Genomic DNA, 24,171 nt, shown 5'->3' on the forward strand with positions numbered 1-24,171 from the left:
TTAACTTGCGCGAGCTGCATTTGAAGTCAGAGGATTCTGTATCCACTCCCATGAATGTAAACTAAACCCTTTCTGATTCGAAACGGCGAGTGCAATTTTTTGATGATGCGGCCGGGAAATGGGTCTACATAAACAAGACGTGCACTTGATCCCAGAGGATATCACTTGAAAGCATAAATTAAAACATAAATTGGACTGACTTGTTGGTCACAAAGCCAAGAGAAAACCGGAACAATATTTGTTGCATTGTAATAAAGCATTCTGATTCCAAAATGGTCCTCACCTGTGGCTCACGCGCTCAGTAACGTACAGGTCCCCGCAGAAGCCCAACAGTTTAGGGGTATGCTCCTTCTCCTGCAGAGCCACCATCAGCAAGAACTCGTTAATCTGGAGGAGAGCCCACACAGACTTGGCCTCAGCCAGGGACACCTTGCCGTCCTTGTTGACGTCAGCCAGGGTGATGACACGCCCTACCAAGGTGGTGAGAGAGGGCTGCTCCCCTAGGTTAGACTGCAGGGAGGATGGAGAGAAGAAAATATGAAGTGAGTAAATGTTTACAGGTGACAGTAAAATTTCAAACCTTGCAATAGCTAATGTTATACTTTCCGTCAACTACGCAAGGGGGGTAAGTATCAGCCAGTTAAGACTAGAAAACAAGTTTAAATATACACTGAATGTACAAAAATTACAAACACCTTCCTAATATTGAGTTGCACCCCGTTTTGCCCTCAGAACAGCCTCAATTCATCGGGGCATGGACTCTACAAGGTGTCGAAAGCGTTCCACAAGGATGCTGGCCCATGTTGACTGCAATGCTTCCCACAGTCGTGTCAAGTTGGCTGGATATCTTTGGGTGGTGGACCATTCTTGATACACACGGGAAACTTTGGAGTGTGAAAAACCGAGCAGCATTGCAGTTCTTGACACAAAACGGTGCGCCTGGCACCTACTACCATACCCCGTTCAAAGGCACTTAAATATTTTGTCTTTCCCATTCACTCTCTGAATGACACATATACAATCCTTGTCTCAACTGTCTCAAGGCTTAAAAATCATTGAACCTGTCTCCTCCCCTTCATCTACACTGACTGAAGTGGATTAAACAAGTGACATCAATAAAGGGATCAGAGCTTTCACCTGGCCAGTCTGTCATAGAAAGAGCAGGTGTTCCTAATGTTTTATACACTCATTGTATATAATGCTATGTAAAGAGAGAAACTAAAACAGGTCACTTTTTAGTTCATAGAGTCATACACACTATAATAAAAACAAGACTGTGGCATGATTGAAATGTGCTGTATTTCTTCCATGTGACTTCCATTAGATAATTGGCAGGGGGTGACACTAATATGATTCGATCTCACTACAGTTGGGTGGAGCCATTGTGCTGAAAATGACTGCTATTTCAGCACCTTGTCTTGCTCTATATTTGACACAGGGCTTTAACCCCTAGCTTCATGCTCTCGCGCTCACTTCCCCCTACCGCCTCCTTCCATCACGCACACTCCATGGGAGAATATCAATTGCATACTCGTGTCCTCTTTCCTCGCCTCCTTCTCAAAACCCATTGGACGAGAAAGCCAGAGGTCCCTACCCTCTGACATTCTCCTCCAATGGGGTTTGAGAATGAGGTGAGAGGACACGAGTATGCAGTTGAGATTCTCCCCCTACGTCTACTGCCTCCTTCCATCACACTCTAACCCCTCCTCCCTCTTTTCTCTTTCTTTTCCCATCTCACTCTCTCTGGGGAGCCAGCAGCATTCTGACAGCACACACACTAGTAATAAGGTCACTCTGCCCTGCCTTTGTTCATTTCCAGCACCAACTACATGAAGCCTGTCTACAGAGGAACCGTCCCTCAGGGAGACTCAGCTTCACAGTGATTATCAGTGACCATGTTATGTTAGCTTCCGACTCAATATACTGTATCAACATACCCTAATTTCCCTCCGCCACAAGGTCAAACTAATTTCCAATTATGGTCCTCACCTCACTTTTCTATTATAGCAATGAGTAAATTACAGTACATTTTTTTACATCTGTAAAATTCCTCATAATACTACAAGTAGCATTATTTTGTGTGATAGTATTGTATTGAAATGTGCCTGTCTGTAATACTGCCTGTACTGCCTGACCAAAAAAACACCAGTTCTGTTGTGGAAAGTTATTATATCTAATCAAACTGTGAGGACTGAGATGAAGGGAAATGAGCAGCCAGACCTTCAGAAAGCTGTGCAGCATCTCTCTGAACTCGTCCATGGAGGTCCCACGGGTGGGCTTGTCAAACAGGGTCATTTCCTGTCTCAGTACAGAGTCAGGAGCACCGTCTCCCTTCAGAGGCTCCTCCAGACCACACTTAATGACCACAGGCCTCTCCTTCCACACACCACTGTACACCTACAAACACAGATATTTTTTTTCTTCATTTTGAAATGTAATCTCAGTTAAGAACAAATTCTTATTTTCAATTACGACCTAGGGGTTAACAGCCTTGTTCAGGGGCAGAACGAGATTTTTACCCTGTCAGCTTGGGGATTCGATCTTGCAACCTTTCGGTTACAAGTCCAACGCGCTAACCACTAGGCTACCTGCCGCCCCAGATAGACAGTCATTAGGTAGTAGTGTGTGTGGTTTTGTCAAGTGGTATGCGTGCATGTGTATGTTTACTGAAATATACTCCGGCTACCTTTACACCAGCTGTCAAGTCTGGCGAGCAAGATTAGCCTGTGTAAGGTGGTTGTACCTTGTGAGGTGTGGTTGGCAGCTGGTAGGGCTGTGTGTGCATATTACCTGATGTGTGTGTGTGTGTGTTACCTACCTGATGTGTGGAGGAGGTGGACATGCATCGCTGCAGGGTCAGAGTCCTTTCCTCACATAGGGCCTTGCAGGACGACCCTGAGACAATGCCACTTCTGTAGTGGTCACACTGGCACAGACAGACATGAAACCAGAAATACATTAATCAACAGGAAGAGGACCCAAGGATCCTACAATCTCTTGCTCATATGTACTATGGCCCAAATCCCAACCGCATGCAAATCATGTATACTGTAGATGTCAATTGGGAATTTCAAGATTCCCACATGGATGTAGTTAGGATTTTTTTATTTTCACCCCGTGAGATTCTCTGTTCTAGTGAGTTATGGATGGGTTAGCTGTGCTTCCATGGGGCAGAAGCCAGCATGCTTTTGTGATTCTGAATGGCCTGATTGCTAGCAAGAATGACAACTGGGGAATCGTAAGTGGCTCGTTTCAGCTCATTTCTTCTTGTTCTTGATACCATGTCTATTTACTATTTACCAAGGCTGTTTATCTGTATTTTTTGCAGCTGTCCATTTACCACCACAAACCGATGCAGGCACTAAGACCACACTCAATGAGCTGTATAGGGCCATAAGCAAACAAGAAAATGTTCATCCAGAGGCGGCGCGCCTAGCGCCCGGTGATTTTAATGAAGGGAAACTGAAATCTGTTTTACCTCATTTTACCAGCATGTCACCTGTGCAACTAAAAAGGGATAAAAGCTCTAGATCACCTTTACTCCACAGACAGAGACGCATACAGAGGGCCATAACTCTATCCTCCTGATTCCAGCTTACAAGCAAAAACTCAAACAGGAAGTACCAGTGACGCACTCAATACGGAAGGGGTCCAATGGAGTGGACTGGAATATGTTCAGGGATTAATCCGATGGCATTGAGGAGTTCACATCAGTTACCGGCTTCATTAATAAGTGCATCGACGATGTTGTCCCCACAGTGACCATACGTACAGTGGCTTGCGAAAGTATCCACCACCCTTGGCATTTTTCCTATTTTGTTGCCTTACACCCTGGAATTAAAATGGATTTTTGGGGGGTTTGTATCATTTAATTTACCCAACATGCAACATATTTTTATTGGGAAACAAACAAGAAATAAGACAAAAAAAATGTAACTTTAGCATGCGTAACTATTCACCCCCGCAAAGTCAATACTTTGTAGAGCCACCTTTCGCAGAAATTATAGCTGCAAGTCTCTTGGGGTGACTCTATAAGCTTGGCACATCTAGCCACTGGGATTTTTCCCCATTCTTCAAAAGCAAAACTGCTCCAGCTCCTTCAAGTTGGTTGGGTTCCGCTGGTGTATAGCAATCTTTAAGTCATACCACAGATGCTCAATTGGATTGAGGTCTGACCTTTGACTAGGCCATTACAAGACATTTAAAATGTTTCCCCTTCAAGCACTCGAGGGTTGCTTCATCAGAATGCTTAGGGTCATTGTCCTGCTAGAAGGTGAACCTCCGTCCCAGTCTCAAATCTCTGAAAGACTGAAACATGTTTCCCTCAAGAATTTCCATGTATTTAGCGACATCCATCATTCCTTCAATTATGACCAGTTTCCATGTCCCTGCCGATGAAAAACATCCCCACAGCATGATACTGCCACCACTATGCTTCACTGTGGGGATGATCGTCTCAGGGTGATGGGAAGTGTTGGGTTTGCACCAGACATAGCGTTTTCCTTGATGGCCAAAAAGCTCAATTCGAGTCTCATCTGACCAGAGTACATTCTTCCATATGTTTGAGGAGTCTCCCACAGGCAAACACCAAACATGTTTGCTTCTTTTTTTTCTGGCCACTCTTCTGTAAAGCCCAGCTCTGTGGAGTGTACGGCTTAAAGTTGTTCTATGGACAGATACTCCAATCTCTGCTGTGGAGCTTTGCAGATCCTTCAGGGTTATCTTTGGTCTCTTTGTTGACTCTCTGAGTAATGCCCACCTTGTCTGGTCCGTGAGTTTTGGTGGGCAGCCCTCTCTTGGCAGGTTTGTTGTAGTGCCATATTTTTTTATATTTTTTAATAATGTATTTAAAATGGTGCTCCATGGGATGTTCAAGTTTCTGATATGTTTTTATAACCCAACCCTTGATCTGTACTTCTCCACAACTTTGTCCCTGACCTGTTTTGAGAGCTCCTTGGTCTTCATAGTGCTATTTGCTTGCTGGTGCCCCTTGCTTAGTGGTGTTGCAGACTCTGGTGCCTTTCAGAACAGGTGTATATAGACACTGAGATCATGTGACAGATCATGTGACACTTAAAGTCCACTTGTGTGCAATCTAATTAATTGTGACTTCTGAAGATAAATTGGTTGCACCAGATCTTATTTAGGGGCTTCATAGCAAAGGGGGTGAATACATATGCACGCACCACTTTTCCATTTAAATTTTTTTTAAATACAATTTTAAACAAGTAATTTTTTTCCCACTTCACCAATTTGGACTACTTTGTGTATGTCCATTACATGAAATCTAAATAAAAAGCCATTTAAATTACAGGTTGTAATGCAACAAAGTAGGAAAAACGCAGAAGGTGTTGAATACTTTTACACAGCACATATCCCAACCAGAAGCCATGGATTACAGGCAACATCCGCACTGAGTTAAAGGCTAGAGCTGCCGTTTTCAAGGAGCAGGACATAATCCGGACGCTTAGAAGAAATCCTGCTACGCACTCCGACAATACAAGACTAAAATCGAAGTCTACTACACCGGCTCTGATGCTCGTCAGATGTTGCAGGGCTTGCAAACCATCACAGATTACAAAGGGAAACACAGCCGAGAGCTTCCCATTAACGCAAGCTTACCAAACAAGCCAAATGCCTTCTATGCTCGCTTCGAAGTAAGCAAAACAACAATGCGTGAGAGCACCCTCTGTTCCGGACAACTGTATGCTTACACTCCGTAGCTGATGTAAGACCTTTAAAACAGGTTAACATTCAGAAGACGGCAGGGCCAGATGGATTACCAGGACACGCACTCAGAGCATGCGCTGACAAGCGACTTCACTGACATTTTCAACCGCTCTCTAATCCGGTCAGTAATACTTACATATTTCAAGCAAACCACCTAACACCAAGGTAACCTGTAAATGACTACCACCCCATAGCACTCACATCTGTAGCCATGAAACGCTTGAAAAGCTTGTCATGGCTCACGTCAACACCATCATCCCAGAAAACCCAGGACCCACTTCAATTCGCATACCGCCCAAGAGGTAAGTGCTCAGTCCCCTCCTGTACTCCCTGCTCAACCATGACAGTGAGAGGACGTTTCTTTTTTTGCTGAGTTTAGGTCCCAAAGTGCTCTTCCAAATGTTGGAGGTGAGCGGGCATCACTCGTGTCATCTATTTAATATTTTTGTATTTCCCCTGCATGCTTGCGTTCAGTTTCCCAAATATGTCTGTTACATAGGCAAGGAGACACATTTTCTTTTCGTCTTTTTTTTTTGTACATCCATTGTGAATAACAGTTCCTCTCTCACACTATTCTGCTTATTATATATATCCTGATTTCCTAGTCACTTTTACCCCTACCCACATGTACATCAGTGGCGGTCGGTGATGTTTAAGATGGAGGACAATACTTTTTTTAATGAGCATGGCTTTATTTCTATTACACCATATTGGATGACTCATTCATATTCCATTCACCCAGCTCAATGAAACATCAATAGGTTTAGGCTACTACATGATACTCTAATGTTCCCTATACCCATGACGTTGCTACAACCTAGCCTATGAATGAAAGTTTACAACGTACGTGCACAGGTCGACAGAAACATGAGTAATCAATGTGGCAGCCATTGACACTTTCATCTAGCTGATATCTATCTGCATCTAGCTGACCTAGGGTGTAATCAGTAGTCCAGCAGTTACAAACAAGTGTTTCTATTGCACAAATTCAGGTATGTTAAGAAACGTTTTTCAACAGAATGCACCATTGATCACACGTAAATACAGTAAATTTTCATAGCAGCCACATACAAACAGCATGACCACTTTGATCGTTAGATAATTCCTTCTCGCATCTACACGCTCTCCTCTGCTCAACTTTTCCCTTCACTTATGGACTTCCAAGCCAAACCTTCATATCATAACCGCTAACCACAGCCTACAATGTTGTCACCATATTAGCTAATGTCAACATAGCTACTAGAACTAACACTTTAGTAAATATGCTACGATCACAGTGTACAGTTAGCCAACAGTTTAGCAGTTACACCAAATTTATAAAACCACAAACTTACCTTGACTTGGAAGAGTTCCAGTGTTGGATAGCCATAGTCAGCTAGCGAACATAGCATCCCTCTCGGTTTGAGCCAGGTACTTGAGTAGGCTAAACTAGCTAGATGTATTCCCTAAGTAAATTATCAAAAATATAGCTAGCTCTCTCGCTCTCGCTTCATTTCTGAAGAAATTATTGTTTACAACTGTTTAACTATTGTCTTTCTCTCTTGGAGTCAAGTCCTCGCCAGATTTTATTCACTGCAGTGCTAGATGTAGCTTATGCTTTCAGTACTCGATTCATTCTCTGATCCTTTGTTTGGGTGGAGAACATGTCAGTTCATGCTGCAAGAGCTCTGACAGGTTAGAGGACATCCTCCGGAAGTTGTCATAATTACTGTGTAAGTCCATGGAAGGGGGTGAGAACCCAGAGCCTCCTAGGTTTTGTATTGAAGTCAAATGTACCCAGAGCATGGAAACTACAGAGTGCTTTTGAGGCTATTGTAGACTTTCATTGCAAAACAGCGTGTTTTAATAAATTATTTGGTGATGTGAATATATTTAGTAAAATTGTATCTAAAAATAATACATTTTCAATATTAGCATTTTTCTGAAATTTATTGATGGCCCTCCCTTTCCTCCTCTGAGGAGCCTCCACTGATGTACATATTGTATTACCTTAACTACCTCATACCCCTGTACATTGACTCAGTACTGGTACTCCTTATATACAGCCTCGTTATTGTTTTTGTGTTACTATTTCTTTTTTTATATAGCAAATATTTGTCTTACTTTTTAACTCTGCATTGTTGGGAATGGGCTCGTAAGTAAGCATTTCACTGTAAAGTCTACACCTGTTGTATTCAGCGCATGTGCCCAATAAATTGTCATGTTTTATTTGATGTCTTGTTTTGAGGTGTTCTCACTTATTTCATGTCAATGCTAACAGAGTTGTTGCTTAGCAAATTTTTTGCTAACAATGTACTTCAGAGACAACAAGTGCTCATTTATTTATGTTTTCAATAAACACTGGAGACTAAATATATCTTACACAATCTAATCCAACCCAGTCTATTTTACCCCAAGGTTGCGCACAAGTTGGTTTTGTTGCTAAACAACAAACCCGTCCATAGGTATTCGTCCCAGGACTGAGATTCAATGTTGACACTAGTGATGTAACACCCACACTAAAAAGAAAGTTTGCAGAAGCCGCAAAAAGAAAGCTAGGGTTGTACATTTTGGGGAATATTCAGAGGTGGAAACTTCCTGTAGGAAATAAATGGGAATTAACGGAAACATATGCAAATTAATATTAATAACATTTAAATGTAGATGCTTTTTTTGCATAGGATATATTTACCATATATGGTGACAGAAACCTTATCATAAGCAGACAATTGCAAATGATTAAATCCTTCCAATATGAATTTAAAAAACAATTTAAATGAGTGGACTCTTCATATGGGATGATTTCACTGAACAACAAAAGTGAATATTGAATGATCCATCGCATCTCCGAAAAACATTTTCAACATACATTTGTAAAATCATAGTCTAGAAACTAAAACTTTCATTGTCATCCTCTTAGGCTTCCATGTCTTCTCCCTGGACCTCCTCAATGTCCACCTCCTGAACATCAGACTGAGGCCTCATCTTCCCTGTCACTTTCCAACCTCGTTGAGGATGGCTCGTTGTCAGGCTCAAAAAGCTTCAAATTTGCCAAGATGGACACCAATTTTCAACTCTTGTATTGGTCAGCCTGTTGCATGCTTTGGTGTGTGTGTTCCCAAACAAGGACCAGTTGCGCTCTGAGGTGGCTGGTGTTGGTGGGATTAGGAGGATGGAGGCAACAGTGGAAAGAGCCTCAGATCCACAAAGTCCCTTCCACCAGGTGGCTGATGAGATATGTTGGCAAGACTGCCATATTGCCTCTCCATCCCAAAGCCCTTGTACTTCGCCAGACTGCCAAGAACCTTGCCCTCATCCAGGCCAAGGTGGCGAGACACAGTAGCGATGACACCATAGGTCTTGTTGATGTCTGTACCAGACAATATGCTCTTGCCAGCATACTTGGGGTCCAACATGTACACTGCAGCGTATATGGGCTTCAGGCAGAAGTCTTCATGCTTTTTGGTGCATTTCAGAACTGCAGTTTCCTCTGCTTGGAGCAACAGTGAAGTGGGCAGGGCAGTACGGATTTCTTCTCTTTTATCTGGAAGCAGAGTCTAAACATCAGACAGGATGGCATTGTCTCCATCAATCCATGCAATGGCTACAGGTTTCAGGAGTTTCAGGCTGCTTACCACTCTCTCCCAAAATACATCAGGAGGATCCTCTTGATGGGGCTGTCCATATCGGCAGACTGATCTAGCCATTTCTTGGAGAGACTCCTTCCCCTCCAGGAGACTGTCAAACATGATGACAACACCACCCCAATGGGTGTTGCTGGGCAGCTTCAATGTGGTGCTCTTATTCTTCTCACTTTGCTTGGTGAGGTAGATTGCTGCTATAACTTGATGACCCTTCACATACCTAACCATATCCTTGGCTCTCTTGTAGTGTATCTATTGTTTTCAGTACCATGATATCCGTGAGCAGCAGATTCAATGCATGTGATGTGAGGGTAGGACTCCTCCACTTTAGACCAAGCAGCGTTCATGTTCACAGCATTGTCTGTCACCAGCGCAAATACCTTCTGTGGTTCAAGGTCATTGACTGCATTCAGCTCATCTGCAATGTAGAGACCAGTGTGTCTGTCCCTTGTGTCTGTGCTCTTGTAGAATACTCGTTGAGGGTTGGAGATGATGTAGTTAATTATTCCTTGCCAACAAACATTTCGACCACCCATCAGAGATTATTGCAATACAGTCTGCTTTCTCGATGATTTGCTTGACCTTCACTTGAATTCTGTTGAACTCTGCATCCAGCAAAAGAGTAGATAAATGTCATGTCTGGTTGGAGGGGTGTATGCTGGGCGAAGAACATTCAGATATCTCTTCCAATATACATTGCCTGTGAGCATCAGAGGTGAACCAGTTGCATACACAGCTCGACATTCATCAGCATTTCTGACTACGTTCCTCCATTGAGTCAAATAAACTTCTGATTCCAGGAGGACCATGAGCTGTTGCTATCGATAAGGTGTCTGATTTATAATTTTCAACTCATAATAGAGGTAGAAGGACTTTTGTCAGACTGCTTGTTGTGAGCACTGAGGGAATTTTATGCACTTGGCCAGAAGATTATGCACCATTGTTGCATTCTTCACATATGATTTGGCACAGTATTTGCAAATGTACACAGCTTTTCCTTCTACATTAACTGCAGTAAAATATCTCCACACATCAGATAGTTTCCTGTAAAGATTAGGAAAAAAAAGAGTAAAGAAATACAATTCCATGTACAGATAAATAGTTAGATTAAAAACTCCTTTGTAAGATAAATGTTTTAAAATGAAACGTGTATGGAAGCAGGTAAACTAACACTCAGTTAGCAGGCTCAAGCAAGTTAAAACCCACATGGTAGCAAAAACTTGCAGAAATTGTTAACATGTTAGAAATTATTTAAACACACTTTGCTGTAGGCTACTATTTACTAGTTAACAAAAAAAACAGTTTAGTAGTGTGGGTTCAATAGCATCTCATTAGTGTGCAAGATCTTGAGAATCAGCTGCACATGTGATGGAAGAATGCACTGTGCATGCAGAGGGTTGCAATGCCATTGAATTGGGGATAGTTTAACCAAAATATGCCACAAGACCTAGAATTGCCTTGTGTATCCCACAAAAAAAAGGTTCACAGTTAAAATCATAAAAAAATGTAGTGTATAAGAAAAATTCCCCAAATTCCCAGGCTTAACTTCCCATGGAAAATGTCCAGAAATTTACCGGAACCTTTCTGACCCTTTGCAACCCTAACCACAGCATAGAATAGCTGTGGGGTGTGAGATAATCTTGTTTGGGAAACATCCAGGCACCCTGCCAGCCTGGAGCTAACTCCACTGTTCTAAGAGCTAGCTCCAGTAAAAGGAGATCCACCCAAACAGCATGAATCATACCAAACAAAGAAAGACTAAAGACCATAGGCTGTGACCTCCTCCACTGTATGGTGGTTGCTATGGTAATAAGACTTCATTTTGGACACTTTGGATTGCGAGCAAACCAATTAAAGGACTTTTTTAAAGTATTTGTTTATCTTCCTTTGGGGGGTTAAATTCTGCAGGCCCAGCTACTGTCCTTAATGTCGCAGTAATGTGCAGAATACACTGGGAGTACGCACAAGATTGCCAACACTCTTACACACACACGGAATCCCAAATTACCCCCTTATCCTCGGCCCTCGCCTCAGCCATATGCACAAGTGTCCACAAAGCTAAGGGAGTGAAAATTAGGGAGGGTGTAGGGGATAATTAGACCCTCCAATAACAACTCAGACCGAGCCAGCAAAGCTGCCGGCTCCAGAACAAAATGGAATCCCAGCACTGTTATTTTTGAGTTTGTGCAATTTCACACAAAATAAATGGAAAAGCATGCCTAATTACGTGCATTTGTTTGTCAGATTGAGACTTCACATATGTAAAACATGAAACACCTCCCAAATTAAAATGTTACTGTGGTTTATATCTTGTAAAATGACAGGGGGATTTGTTCATTAGAATGTCATGTTATATTTTTTGAAAGTGGAATATGAATTGCATCATTCAAGTCAAGTAGCCCAACCGGCCGGACGATGGCTCTATTATTCCTTCTACGTCATTTGTCATCTGCATCTAACCGGAATGTATGCAGCCAGCTATACACGTGTCCCCTGGTGACAGGCTCGTACATAAAACATTTTGCATTCAGGCTGCAAGGGCATCAATTTCCTCCTTAACTAGCTTTATTGGCAAGCCACCGAACAAAAAAACATGTGTACTGTCTTAATAAAAAATTGAAATCCACCACCATGCTAAAGTGGCTAATGCTACTTCCTGATGTTACACACGGGGTTGAGCCAGGGGTAAACAATAAGACTGCTGCAACCGGATTGGTTGAACATCAGGAAGTACCATTAGCCACTCTAGCATTTTGGTGGAAAATTGTGCTTTTATGAAGACCGTATGCTTATTTTTCCTTATTTAAAAAAATGCCTGCTTGCCATATTCGCGGAGGATGTTTTATGTACAAGACGGTATTTGATAGCTGACAAATTAAGCTTATTGATCACACCCAAATTGGCCCTTTTAATTTATAGGATTTGCATAATATTCAACAAATATAGTATCCAGGTGAGAAAGGCACTTTAACCCTAATTGCTCCAGTAAGTCGCTCTGCATAAGAGCATCTGCTTAATGATTCAAATGTAAATGTATTTACAACTGCTGTAGCCTAATGGTTTGCTTGTTCACCAGGGATGGTCTAACTAATCCAGATATTTTTGAAGGGAATAAACCACACAGAGTGGCCGAGTCCTTGACACAGATTAAACCTAAGAGAAGGACAAACTGATTTGCTTTCACGGAGGACTGGCTTGAATGAGGATGACCCCAATTTATTTTCATCATGAGAAAAAGCTATTGGTTTTCTGCTCAATGTTGGGTAGAGGTATCCATTTAATAAAACACAAGAGACCAGCAAAATGGAAAAGGACGTGGCAATAGCAGAAACAGCGGCATATAGTGAGCAAAACCTAGTACTTCCACACTAATATATGGTAAATAATGCATGTGACTTCAATGGCTCATTTCTCTGAACAGCGAAAAAACAACAACATATTCACAGGGAATACATTACAAAGGATGAAGGAGAAATACTCCTTGCCACTGCACCACACTACTTTGTGTAACGTTCCCTTGTGTAAACTTCGATCTAATATCATTTGGGGTGGGATTAGAGTGGGGTATGGAGGGTCCGTGGTTGGCTTTTGAGCATTTTATTGGATTCCGCATGTCTTACTCATTGATAGGAAGAATTATGTTCCAAATCGGATGTCCGGTACTATATTTATTGAAGATTATATGAACCTTATAAATTAAAATGGCCAATTTGGGTGCAATTAGATTTATTTCGCAGAGATCAAATTACATTGCAACAAAATACTGTTAGAATACCGTCAGAATACTAATGTCAATGTTTCTAACTACAGAAACAAACTCAGCACAATCTGAGATGGTGGGGGTCGAAATCTTTTTTGTGCTTTGAGGCAGAACAATCCTCCTTCCCTTGCTCCCTTGTTTCTTCTCTCAGACACTGTTTTCAATGTCTTGTATGTCCCGGGAGAGCCGGCCTTCCTCTCGCAGCACAAAGAAGAGTTGGGCACAACAGTGCTGCCGTATTCATCACAATACAAAGATAGAGAAACCAAAACAGGACCACCTCAGGCTGTCCATTAATCTTCACACTAAGTCTCTTTTTCTCTCATGATCCTTTACTACTTCAATGTGTGTGCTGACAGCTGAGCAACACACACAAGCACTCCCAACCACTTCTGAGAGCCTTCAGAAAGAATTCACACCCCTTGACTTTCCATAATTCGTTCTATTACAGAATGATTTTTTGGGGGTCACTGGCCGACACAATACCCCATATAAACAAAGTGGAATTATGTTTACCAAAGATGTTTTTTATATGAAAAATTAAATGCTGAAATGTTGAGTCAATAAGTATTCAACCCAAATAAGTCATTATTTGCTTAAAAATGACATATGTTGCATGGAATCACTGTGTGCAATAAGTGTTTAACATGATTTTTGAACAACTCTCATCTCTGTACCACATACATTCAATTATCTGTAATTATCTGATTCAACCACAAAGACCAGGGAGGTTTTCCAATGCCTCATACAAAAGGGCACCTATTGGTAGATAGGTAAAATAAAATAAAAAAGCAGACATTGAATATCCATTTGAGCATAGTGAAGTAATTAATGGATGGTGTATCAATACACCTAGTCACTACCACAATACAGGTGTCCTTCCAAACTCAGTTGCCGGAGTGGAAGGAAACCACTTAGGGATTTCACGATGAGGCCCATGGTGACTTTAAAACAGTTAGAGTTTAATTAATGGCTGTGATAGGATAAAACAGAGAATGGATCAACAACCTTGTTGGTACTCCACAATACTAACCTAATTGGCAGAATGAAAAGGAAGCATGTACAAAATAAAAATATTCCAAAACATGGATCATGTTTGCAACAAGGCACTAAAGTAATACAACAAAAAAATGTGGCAAAGCATTTTACTTTTTGTCCTGAATACAAAGTGTTATGTTTGGGGTAAATCCAATACATTACGGAGTACCACTCTTGATATTTTCAAGCATAGTGGTGGCTGCATCATGCTACGAGTATACAGTGCCTTGCGAAAGTTTTCGGCCCCCTTGAACTTTGCGACCTTTTGCCACATTTCAGGCTTCAAACAAAGATATAAAACTGTATTTTTTTGTGAAGAATCAACAACAAGTGGGACACAATCATGAAGTGGAATGACATTTATTGGATATTTCAAACTTTTTTAACAAATCAAAAACTGAAAAATTGGGCGTGCAAAATTATTCAGCCCCTTTACTTTCAGTGCAGAAAACTCTCTCCAGAAGTTCAGTGAGGATCTCTGAATGATCCAATGTTGACCTAAATGACTAATGATGATAAATACAATCCACCTGTGTGTAATCAAGTCTCCGTATAAATGCACCTGCACTGTGATAGTCTCAGAGGTCCGTTAAAAGCGCAGAAAGCATCATGAAGAACAAGGATTTTTTCAGTTTTTGATTTGTTAAAAAAGTTTGAAATATCCAATAAATGTCGTTCCACTTCATGATTGTGTCCCACTTGTTGTTGATTCTTCACAAAAAAAATACAGTTTTATATATTTATGTTTGAAGCGTGAAATGTGGCAAAAGGTCGCAAAGTTCAAGGGGGCCGAATACTTTCGCAAGGCACTGTACTTGTAATCGTTGAAGACTGGAGAGTTTGTCAGGATAAAAAAAATTAACAGAATGGAGGCACAGGCAAAATCCTAGAGGCAAACCTGGTTCAGTCTGCTTTCCACCAGACACTGGGATATGAATTCCCCTTTCAGCAGGACAATAACCTAAAGCACAAGGCCAAAAATACACTGGAGTTGCTTACCAAGAAGACAGTGAATGTTCCTGAGTGGCCTAGTTACAGTTTTGACTTCAATTCGCTTGAAAAATATATGGCGACCTGAAAATGGTTGTCTAGAAATGATCAACAAACAATTTGACAGAGCTTGAAGAATTTTGAAAATAATAAAATGGGCAAATGTTGCACAATCCAGAAAGACTCTGCTGTAATCACTGTCAAAGGTGCTTCTACAAAGTATTGACTCAGGGGTGTGAATACTTATGTAAATATTTCTGTATTTAATTTAAAATACATTTTCAAACATATCTAAAAACATGTTTTTACTTTGTCATTGTGGGGTATTGTGTGTAGATGTGTGATGTTTTGTTGTTGATTTAATCCAATTTGAATTCAGGCTGTAAAAACAAAATGTGGATTAAATCAAGGGGTATGAATACTTTCTGAAGGAACTGTAATATTTGGTTATTTCTCATCACTGATTATCAGAGGGAACAATGAAGCTAGAGGAGTCACACTTCTCTTGTGGCGGGGCTATCAGACAAGCCAGAGATACAGGCTGCCTCTGAAATGGCATCCTAATCCTTATTTAGTGCACAACATTTGACCAGAGGGAATAGGATGCCATTTCGGACACAGTCACTCTGTTACATCACTGATTTCTCATCCAGTGTTAATTACTCTTGTCAGGCATTCTGTTAATTACTTTTAACTGGTCCCCATTTGCTACAATATTATAAAAAGGAACCACCTTTCCCTCAGCAGCTACTGACACATACAATACAGATTCCCTTATCCTCTTTAATGCTTTCCATCTGACAGTTTCTGTCGCCATATAAAGGGTGGATGCACCTGTGAATAATCAAAAGGTGTGTGTGGACAGTGTTGGGGAGTAACGGAAAAAAAAACAAATCAGTTACCAGCTAAAATATTGTAATCAGATTACATATACTTAAAACATGTGATGATTACTTTTAAATTCAGAAAGGATGTTTGAGCAAAAATTAATTTGACATCTTTCGGTTTTGTCAATGACATTGAAAAAAGGCACAAATTTAAGTTTGTTCTTCCTGAGCGAGTCTGACCACAAATCTGAGACCACTGTGATGACACACCAAATGCGATTCATGGATTGCGGGAAAATAACAGGAATATGCTTTTGTAGGCTACAGGTCCAAGCTATGTCTTCCAATGTTGCGACTGCTGTAGGCATCCAAAGTGAATAACTGCTTGGAAGTAAGGACAACAGCAAATGGTACGTAGCCTACGGGCAATAGTGATGCAAATTATTATTGATATCTAGGCTACATAGTGCCTTATGGACTGTGGTTGTTGTGGATGGCTGTTGACAAATGTATGTGTACTTTACAAATGACGATTGAATTGAAGAAGTTCAAGCTGCCTATCAATCATTGTTTTGGCAACCAGGGGTGTATTAATTACGGAAACCGTTTATCATTTAAGTGTTATCTTTATTTTTTTGAGCAGTGTCTATACAGAAAAAAAACAAGGAAAACAATATTTACAAGGTAAAGGACGGCTAGACAAAAAACACGTCCGACTGCTACGCCATCTTGGAACTCCGCACTATGTACAATCACTGTGGGGATGATATATCATCAATGCACTTATTGATGAAGCCAGTGACTGATGTGGTGTACTCCTCAATGCCATTGGAAGAATCCCAGAACATACTTCAGTTTGTGCTAGCGAAACAGTCCTGTAACTTAGCATCTGCGTCATCTGACCACTTTATTGACTGAGTCACTGGTGCTTCCTGCTTCCTTTTTTGCTTGTAAGCAGGAATTGGGAGGATAGAATTATGATCAGATTTGCCAAATGATTGGCGAGGGAGAGCTTTGTACGTGTATCTGTGTGGGGAGTAAAGGTGGATGCACATTTAACATGCTGGTAGAAATGAGGTAAAACGGATTTAAGATTCCCTGCATTAAAGTACCCGGCCACTAGGAGCACAGCCTTTGGATGAGCGTTTCCCTGTTTGCTTATGGCCGTTTACAGCTCATTGAGTAAGGTGTTCATGCCAGCATCGGTTTGTGGTGGTAAATAGATAGCTACGAAAAAGATAAATAAACTACAAAAATATATATGAACTATCTTGGTAACTGGTGTAGTCTACAGCTTATCATGAGATAGTCTACCTCAGGTGAGCAAAACCACGAGACTTCCTTACAATTAGATTTCGTGCAACAGCTGTTTACAAATACACACAGTTCACCACCCCTCGTCTTCCCGGAGAACGCTGTTCTGTCTTTCCGATGCAGCATAAACCCCGCCAGCTGTATATTATTCATGTCGTCGTTCAGCCACGACTTGGTGAAACATAAGATATTATTATATCCTTCCTGTTTGGCCCTGTCCGGGGGTGTCCTCGGATGGGGCCACAGTGTCTCCTGACCCCTCCTGTCTCAGCCTCCAGTATTTATGCTGCAGTAGTTTATGTGTCGGGGGGCTAGGGTCAGTTTGTTATATCTGGAGTACTTCTCCTGTCCTATTCGGTGTCCTGTGTGAATCTAAGTGTGCGTTCTCTAATTCTCTCCTTCCCTCTTTCTTCCTCTCTCTCGGAGGACCTGGGCCCTAGGACCATGCCCCGGGACTGCCTGACGTGATGGCTCCTTGCTGTCCCCAGTCCACCTGGCCGTGCTGCTGCTCCAGTTTCAACTGTTCTGCCTTATTATTATTCGACCATGCTGGTCATTTATGAACATTTGAACATCTTGGCCATGTTCTGTTATAATCTCCACCCGGCACAGCCAGAAGAGGACTGGCCACCCCACATAGCCTGGTTCCTCTCTAGGTTTCTTCCTAGGTTTTGGCCTTTCTAGGGAGTTTTTCCTAGCCACCATGCTTCTACACCTGCATTGCTTGCTGTTTGGGGTTTTAGGCTGGGTTTCTGTACAGCACTTTGAGATATCAGCTGATGTACGAAGGGCTATAGAAATAAATTTGATTTGATTACAGTTTAATTTCCCGTTGGTAGGATATTCGGGATCGTAGTTCGTCTATTTTGTTATCCAATGATTGTACGTTGGCTAATAGGACTGATGGTAGAGGCAGATTACACACTCGCTGTCGGGTCCTTACAAAGGAAGTTGCTCAATTGCACTGTCTCTTAAGGACAAGACTTGTCAACCTGCTTAAGATGCATTAGAAGTAGAGGTCGACCGATCATGATTTTTCAACGCCGATACCGATTTACTGGAGGACCATAAAAGCCGATACCGATTAAATCGGTATTTAAACTGGCCATAAATGGATGTCCCCCCCCCCCCATTCAGCTGAAAAGGTGGTGCAGGGAATTCAAAAATATTCTTTAGAAATATTTATCTTTCACACATTAACAAGTCCAATACAGCAAATGAAAGATAAACATATTGTTCATCTACCCATCATGTCCGATTTTTAAAAATGTTTTACAGCGAAAACACAACATATATTTATGTTAGACAACCACCAAATCAAAAAAACAAAAAAACACAGCCATTTTTCCCAGCCAAAGATAGCGTCACAAAAGCAGGATTAGAGATAAAATGAAACACTAACATTTTGAAAATCTTCAGCAGATGACACTCATATGACATGTTTACACAATACATTTATGTTTTGTTCGATAATATGCATATTTATATCCACAAATCTTGGTTTACATTGACACCATGTTCAGAAATGCCTCCAAAATAGCCGGAGGAATTATAGAAAGCTACGCCAGATAACAGAAATACTCATCATAAACTTTGACTAAAGATACATGTTCTACATATAATTAAAGATACACAGGTTCTTCTTGCAACCGCTGTCAGATTTTTTAAAAACGTTACGAAAAAAGCCTACCATGCAATAATCTGAGACAGCGCTCAGACTTTTCCGCCATGTTGGAGTCAACAGTAATAAGAAATTACATCATAAATATTCCCTTACCTTTGATCATCTTTCATCAGAATGCATTGCAAGGAGTCCTAGTTTCACAATAAATTGTTGTTTTGTTCCATAATGTCCAATACTAGTGTCCAATTAGCTGCATTTGCTAGCCCTTTCAGCTCACGTGCCCAAAAGCTGACGCTGGTCCAGGAGAACTCGGACGAAAACTTCAAAAATATATATTCCAGGTCGAATAAACTGGTCAAACTAAGTAGAGAATCAATCTTCAGGATGTTATTTTCATATAGATCCAATAACGTTCCAACTGGATCATACGTTTTCATCTGCAGCCAAATGGAACGACGGTGACATCAACAGACAAATGCGCCACAGGGAAATTGCATTCTGCTAAGACAGTGACTATTTCCCCTCCCATTCGGAGTTCACACCAGATGCTCGATTCCACGTTCTACAGAATGAGGAAATCTTTGTCCTGAAGCAAGCACCAATTAGCCTCGAGCTAGGCCCATCTCCAGCTTGCTGAAGAGGTCCACAAGCTAATTATTGGGCTACAATAACTCTTTTGCAAATTGGCCTGGACCATTCACTGCCGAAACGGAGCCACACTGATCCATCACGACTTGTCTGCCAACATAATCGTCCGAGGTGGTTTCAACAGGCTCTTCCGTTGCGACGTCACCAAAGGCCGATCTGCTATCCCCGGCCCGCTAGCTGTCTGAATCGCTGTGTCTCCAGCTCGCCTAGCGTAGTAGCGACTACTGAATCGGCTCCCTGACTCACCCATTGCTGCTCACTAGACTCTATGATCACTCGGCTACACATGCCCCTTCCTAATGTCAATATGCCTTGTCTATTGCTGTTTTGGTTAGTGATTGTCTTATTTGCCTGAGATAAACCTTTTGTCCCACCCCCCACACATGCAGTGACCTCACCTGGCTTAACTGGTGCCTCAAGAGACAAAACCTCTCATCGTCATTCAATGCCAAGGTTTACCTCCACTGTAGTCACATCCTACCATACCCTTGTCTGTACATTATGCCTTGAATCTATTCTTCCACGCCTAGAAATAGTCTCCTTTTACTCTCTGTTCCGAACGCACAAGACAACCAGTTCTTATAGCCTTTAGCCATACCCTTATCCTACTCAAGTGATGTAGAGGTTAACCCAGGCCCTGCAGCCCCCAGCACCAGTCCCATTTCCCAGGCGCTCTCATTTTTTTAAACTTCTGTAACCGTAAAAGCCTTGGATTCATGCATGTTAACATCAGAAGCCTCCTCCCTAAGTTTTTTTTTTCTTCACTGCTTTAGCACACTCCGCCTACCCTGATGTCCTTGTCGTGTCTGAATCCTGGCTTAGGAAGGCCACCAAAAATCCTGAAATTTCCATCCCCAACTACAACATTTTCTGACAAGAGAGAACTGCTAAATGGGGCGGAGTTGTAATCTACTGCAGAGATAGCCTGCTGAGTTCTGTCATACTATCCCGGTCTGTGCCCAAACATTTCGAGCTTCTACTGTTAAAAATCCACCTTTCCAGAAACAAGTCTCTCACCGTTGCCACTTGTTATAGACCCCAGCTGTGCCCTGGACAGCATATGTGAATTGATCACCCACCATCAATCTTCAGAGTTCGTACTGTTAGGTGACCTAAACTGGGACATGCTTAACACCCCAGCTGTCCTACAATCTAAGCTAGATGCCCCCAATCTCACAAATTATCAAGGAACCTAACAGGTACAACCCTAAATCCATAACCATGGGCACGCTCTTAGATATAATCCTGACCAATTTGCCCTCTAAATACACCTCTGCTGTCTTCAACCAGGATCTCAGCGATCACTGCCTGCGTCCGTAATGGGTCCATGATCAAACGACCACCCCCATCACTGTCAAACGCTCCCTAAAACACTTCAGCGAGCAGGCATTTCTAATCGATCTGGCCCGGGTATCCTGGAAGGATATTGACCTCACCCCGTCAGTAGAGGATGCCTGGTTGCTCTTTAAAAGTGCTTTCCTCACCATCTTAAATAAGCATGCCCCATTCAAAAAAATGTAGAACTAAGAACAGATATAGCCCTTGGTTCACCCCAGACGTTACTGCCCTTGACCAGCACAAAAGGATCCTGTGGCGTTCTGCATTAGCATCGAATAGCCACCACGATATGCAAGTTTTCACGGAAGTCAGGAACCAATATACAAAGTCAGTTCGGAAAGCTAAGGCTAGCTTTCAAACAGAAATGTGCATCCTGTAGCACTAATTCCAAAAGGTTTTGGGACACTAAAGTCCATGGAGAATAAGAGCACCTCCTCCCAGCTGCCCACTGCACTGAGGCTAGGAAACACCGTCACCACCGATAAATCTACGATAATCATTTCAATAAGCATTTTTCTACGGCTGCTCATGTTTTCCACCTGGCTACCCCTACCCGGCCAACAGCTCAACACCCCCTGCAGCAACTTGCCCAAGCCCCCTCCCCACCACCCAAATCCAGACAGCTGATGTTAAGAGAGCGCTGCAAAATCTGGATCCCTACAAATCAGCTGGGCTAGACAATCTGGACCCTTTCTAAAATGATCCGCCGAAATTGTTGCCATCCCCATTACTAGCCTGTTCAACCTCTTCCATATCGTCCGAGATACCCAAAGATTGGAAAGCTGCTGCGGTCATCCCTCTCTTCAAAGGGGGAGACACTCTAGACCTAAACTGTTATAGACCTATAACCATCCTGCCCTGCCTTTCTAAAATCTTTGAAAGCCAAGTTAACAAACACATCACCGACCATTTTGAATCCCACCGTACTTTCACCGCTATTCAATCTGGTTTCCGAGCGGGTCATGGGTGCACCTCAGCCACGCTCAAGGTCCTAAACAATATCATAACCGCCATCGATAAAAGACAGTACTGTGCAGCAGTCTTCATCGACGTGGCCAAGGCTTTCGACTCTGTCAATCACCGCATTCTTATCGGCAGAGGTCAGTGTGTCAAATTGGAGGGTCTGTTGTCCAGACCTCTGGCAGTCTCTATGGGGGTGACACAGGATTCAATTCTTGGGCTGACTCTTTTCTCTATATATCAATGATGTTGTTCTTGCTGCTGGTGATTGTCTGATCCACCTCGATGCAGATGACACCATTCTGTATACTTCTGGCCCTTCTTTGGACACTGTTAACAAAACCTCCAAATGAGCTTAAATGCCACACAACACTCCTTTCGTGGCCTCCAACTGCTTTTAAATTCTAGTAAATCTAAATGCATGCTCTTCAACCAATTGCTGCCCGCAACCACCCACCCAGCGACACGACTCTGGACGGTTCCAACTTATAATATGTGTAAACTACAAATACCTAGGTGTCTGATTAGACTGTAAACTCTCCTTCCAGACTCACATTAAGCATCTCCAATCCTCGTAAAACTGAGTATTCTATCGATCCTTAACTTTGGCAATGTCATTTACAAAATAGCCTCCAACACTCTCGTTGGCTGGCCCTCGCTACATATTTGTCGCTAAACCCACTGGCTCCAGGTCATCTATAAGTCGTTGCTAGGTAAAGCCCCGCATTATCTCAGCTCACTGGTCACCATAGCAACGCCGACCCGTAGCACGCACTCCAGCAGGTATATTTCACTGGTCATCCCCAAAGCCAACACTTCCTTTGGCCAACCTTTCATTCCAGTTCTCTGCTGCCAATGAAGCTGGAGTCTTATATCTCCCTCTCTAACTGTAAGCATCAGCTGTCAGAGCAGCTTACCGATCACTGTACACAGCCAATCTGTAAATAGCACACCCAACTACCTCATCCCCAGATTGTTAGTTATCTTCTTGCTCCTTTGCACCCCAGTATCTCTACTTGCACATTATCATCTGCATATCTTTCACCACAGTGTTAATGCTAAATTGTAATTATTTTGCCTTTATGGCTCATTTATTGCCTTATACCTACCTAATGTTCTACATTTGCACACACTGTACATAGATTTTTTTATCGTGTTATTGACTGTACATTTGTTTATGTGTAACTCTGTGTTTGTGTCACGCTTTATCTTGGCCAGGTTGCAGTTGTAAATGAGAACTTGTTCCCAACTGGCCTACCTGGTTAAATAAAAAATAAATATAAATAAATAAAAACATACCCCAAACAGTGGCCATGGATTACAGGCAACATTTGCACTAAAGAGTAGTGCTGCCGCTTTCAAGGAGCGGAACTCTAACCCAGACGCTTATAATAAATTCCGCTATGCCCTCTGATGAACCATCAAACAGGAAAAGCATCAATACAGGACTATGATTGAATCATACTACACCGGCTCCGACGCTCTTCGGGTGTGGCAGGGCCTGCTAAATATTATAGACTACAAAGGGAAGCATAGCCATGAGCTGCCCAGTTACACGAGCCTACCAGATGAGCTAAATTATTTTATCTCGAGGCAAGCAACACAAGCATGCATGAGAGCATCAGCTGTTCCGGACGACTTTGTGATCACGTTCTCCGTAGCCGATGGGAGTAAGACTACTTGCATTGGCTATATTGTAAAAATGTAAGGTTATGTTAGGCATTAGGGTTAGCAGCGTGGTTAGGTTTAAAATCAGATTTTATAACTTTGTTGCTCTGTCAGATACTAACCTGCGCCTCTTTCGGGGAAAGTAGTCTAAAAGTAACAGAAGGTAATCCAAAAGTTACATTACTGATTCCAATTTTGGACAGGTAACTATTAACTGTAATGAATTACATTTAGAAAGTAAGCTATCCATTCTTGTGAGCACACTCATACTTACAATGACCATGTGGCAGACATGTCCTCGGCAGAGCTCGGAGTAGGAGGCATACTGCATGTAGAGGACCCAGCTGGCCACCAGGATACCCAACCAGGCCAGCAGCAGGTACTTCACCTTTAACACCGGGAGACGACTCTACATGGGACAGAGGAAGAGACCATGGTCATTCAGCAGATGCTTTTATCCAAGGCAATTTACAGAAGTGTCAGCATTGTATGTGGCCCACGCAGGAATCAACTTATTGCCAGCAGCATGCTCTAACTTACAGAGCCATTGGCACCTGTATTTACTGTTATCTGTTGTGCCGTGCCAGAGTGGGATATTAACAAAGTACACATTATGTTTAACAGATTCCCTGTTGTTGAACCATCTCATGT

At 42.1% G+C, this 24,171-nt stretch overlaps 1 protein-coding gene across 4 annotated transcripts in view; it reads right to left on the minus strand.

Moving 5' to 3' along the window:
- Positions 1-24,171, minus strand: part of LOC115101087 (divergent protein kinase domain 1B-like) — a 35,483-nt gene that overhangs the window by 9,316 nt on the left and 1,996 nt on the right. For all 4 annotated transcript variants that reach the window (XM_065004740.1, XM_029620270.1, XM_029620271.2 and 1 more), the window contains exons 2-5: positions 23,795-23,929; positions 2,819-2,926; positions 2,221-2,397; positions 284-510 (exon numbers count right to left, since the gene is read on the minus strand). In XM_065004740.1, the coding sequence (XP_064860812.1) occupies positions 284-510; positions 2,221-2,397; positions 2,819-2,926; positions 23,795-23,851 (569 nt within the window). In that variant the 5' untranslated portion in view covers positions 23,852-23,929. The remainder of the gene's footprint in view (positions 1-283; positions 511-2,220; positions 2,398-2,818; positions 2,927-23,794; positions 23,930-24,171) is intronic.

Source organism: Oncorhynchus nerka, linkage group LG19 (assembly GCF_034236695.1).
Source record: "Oncorhynchus nerka isolate Pitt River linkage group LG19, Oner_Uvic_2.0, whole genome shotgun sequence".
In the NCBI taxonomy this organism is placed as follows: Eukaryota; Metazoa; Chordata; class Actinopteri; order Salmoniformes; family Salmonidae; genus Oncorhynchus; species Oncorhynchus nerka.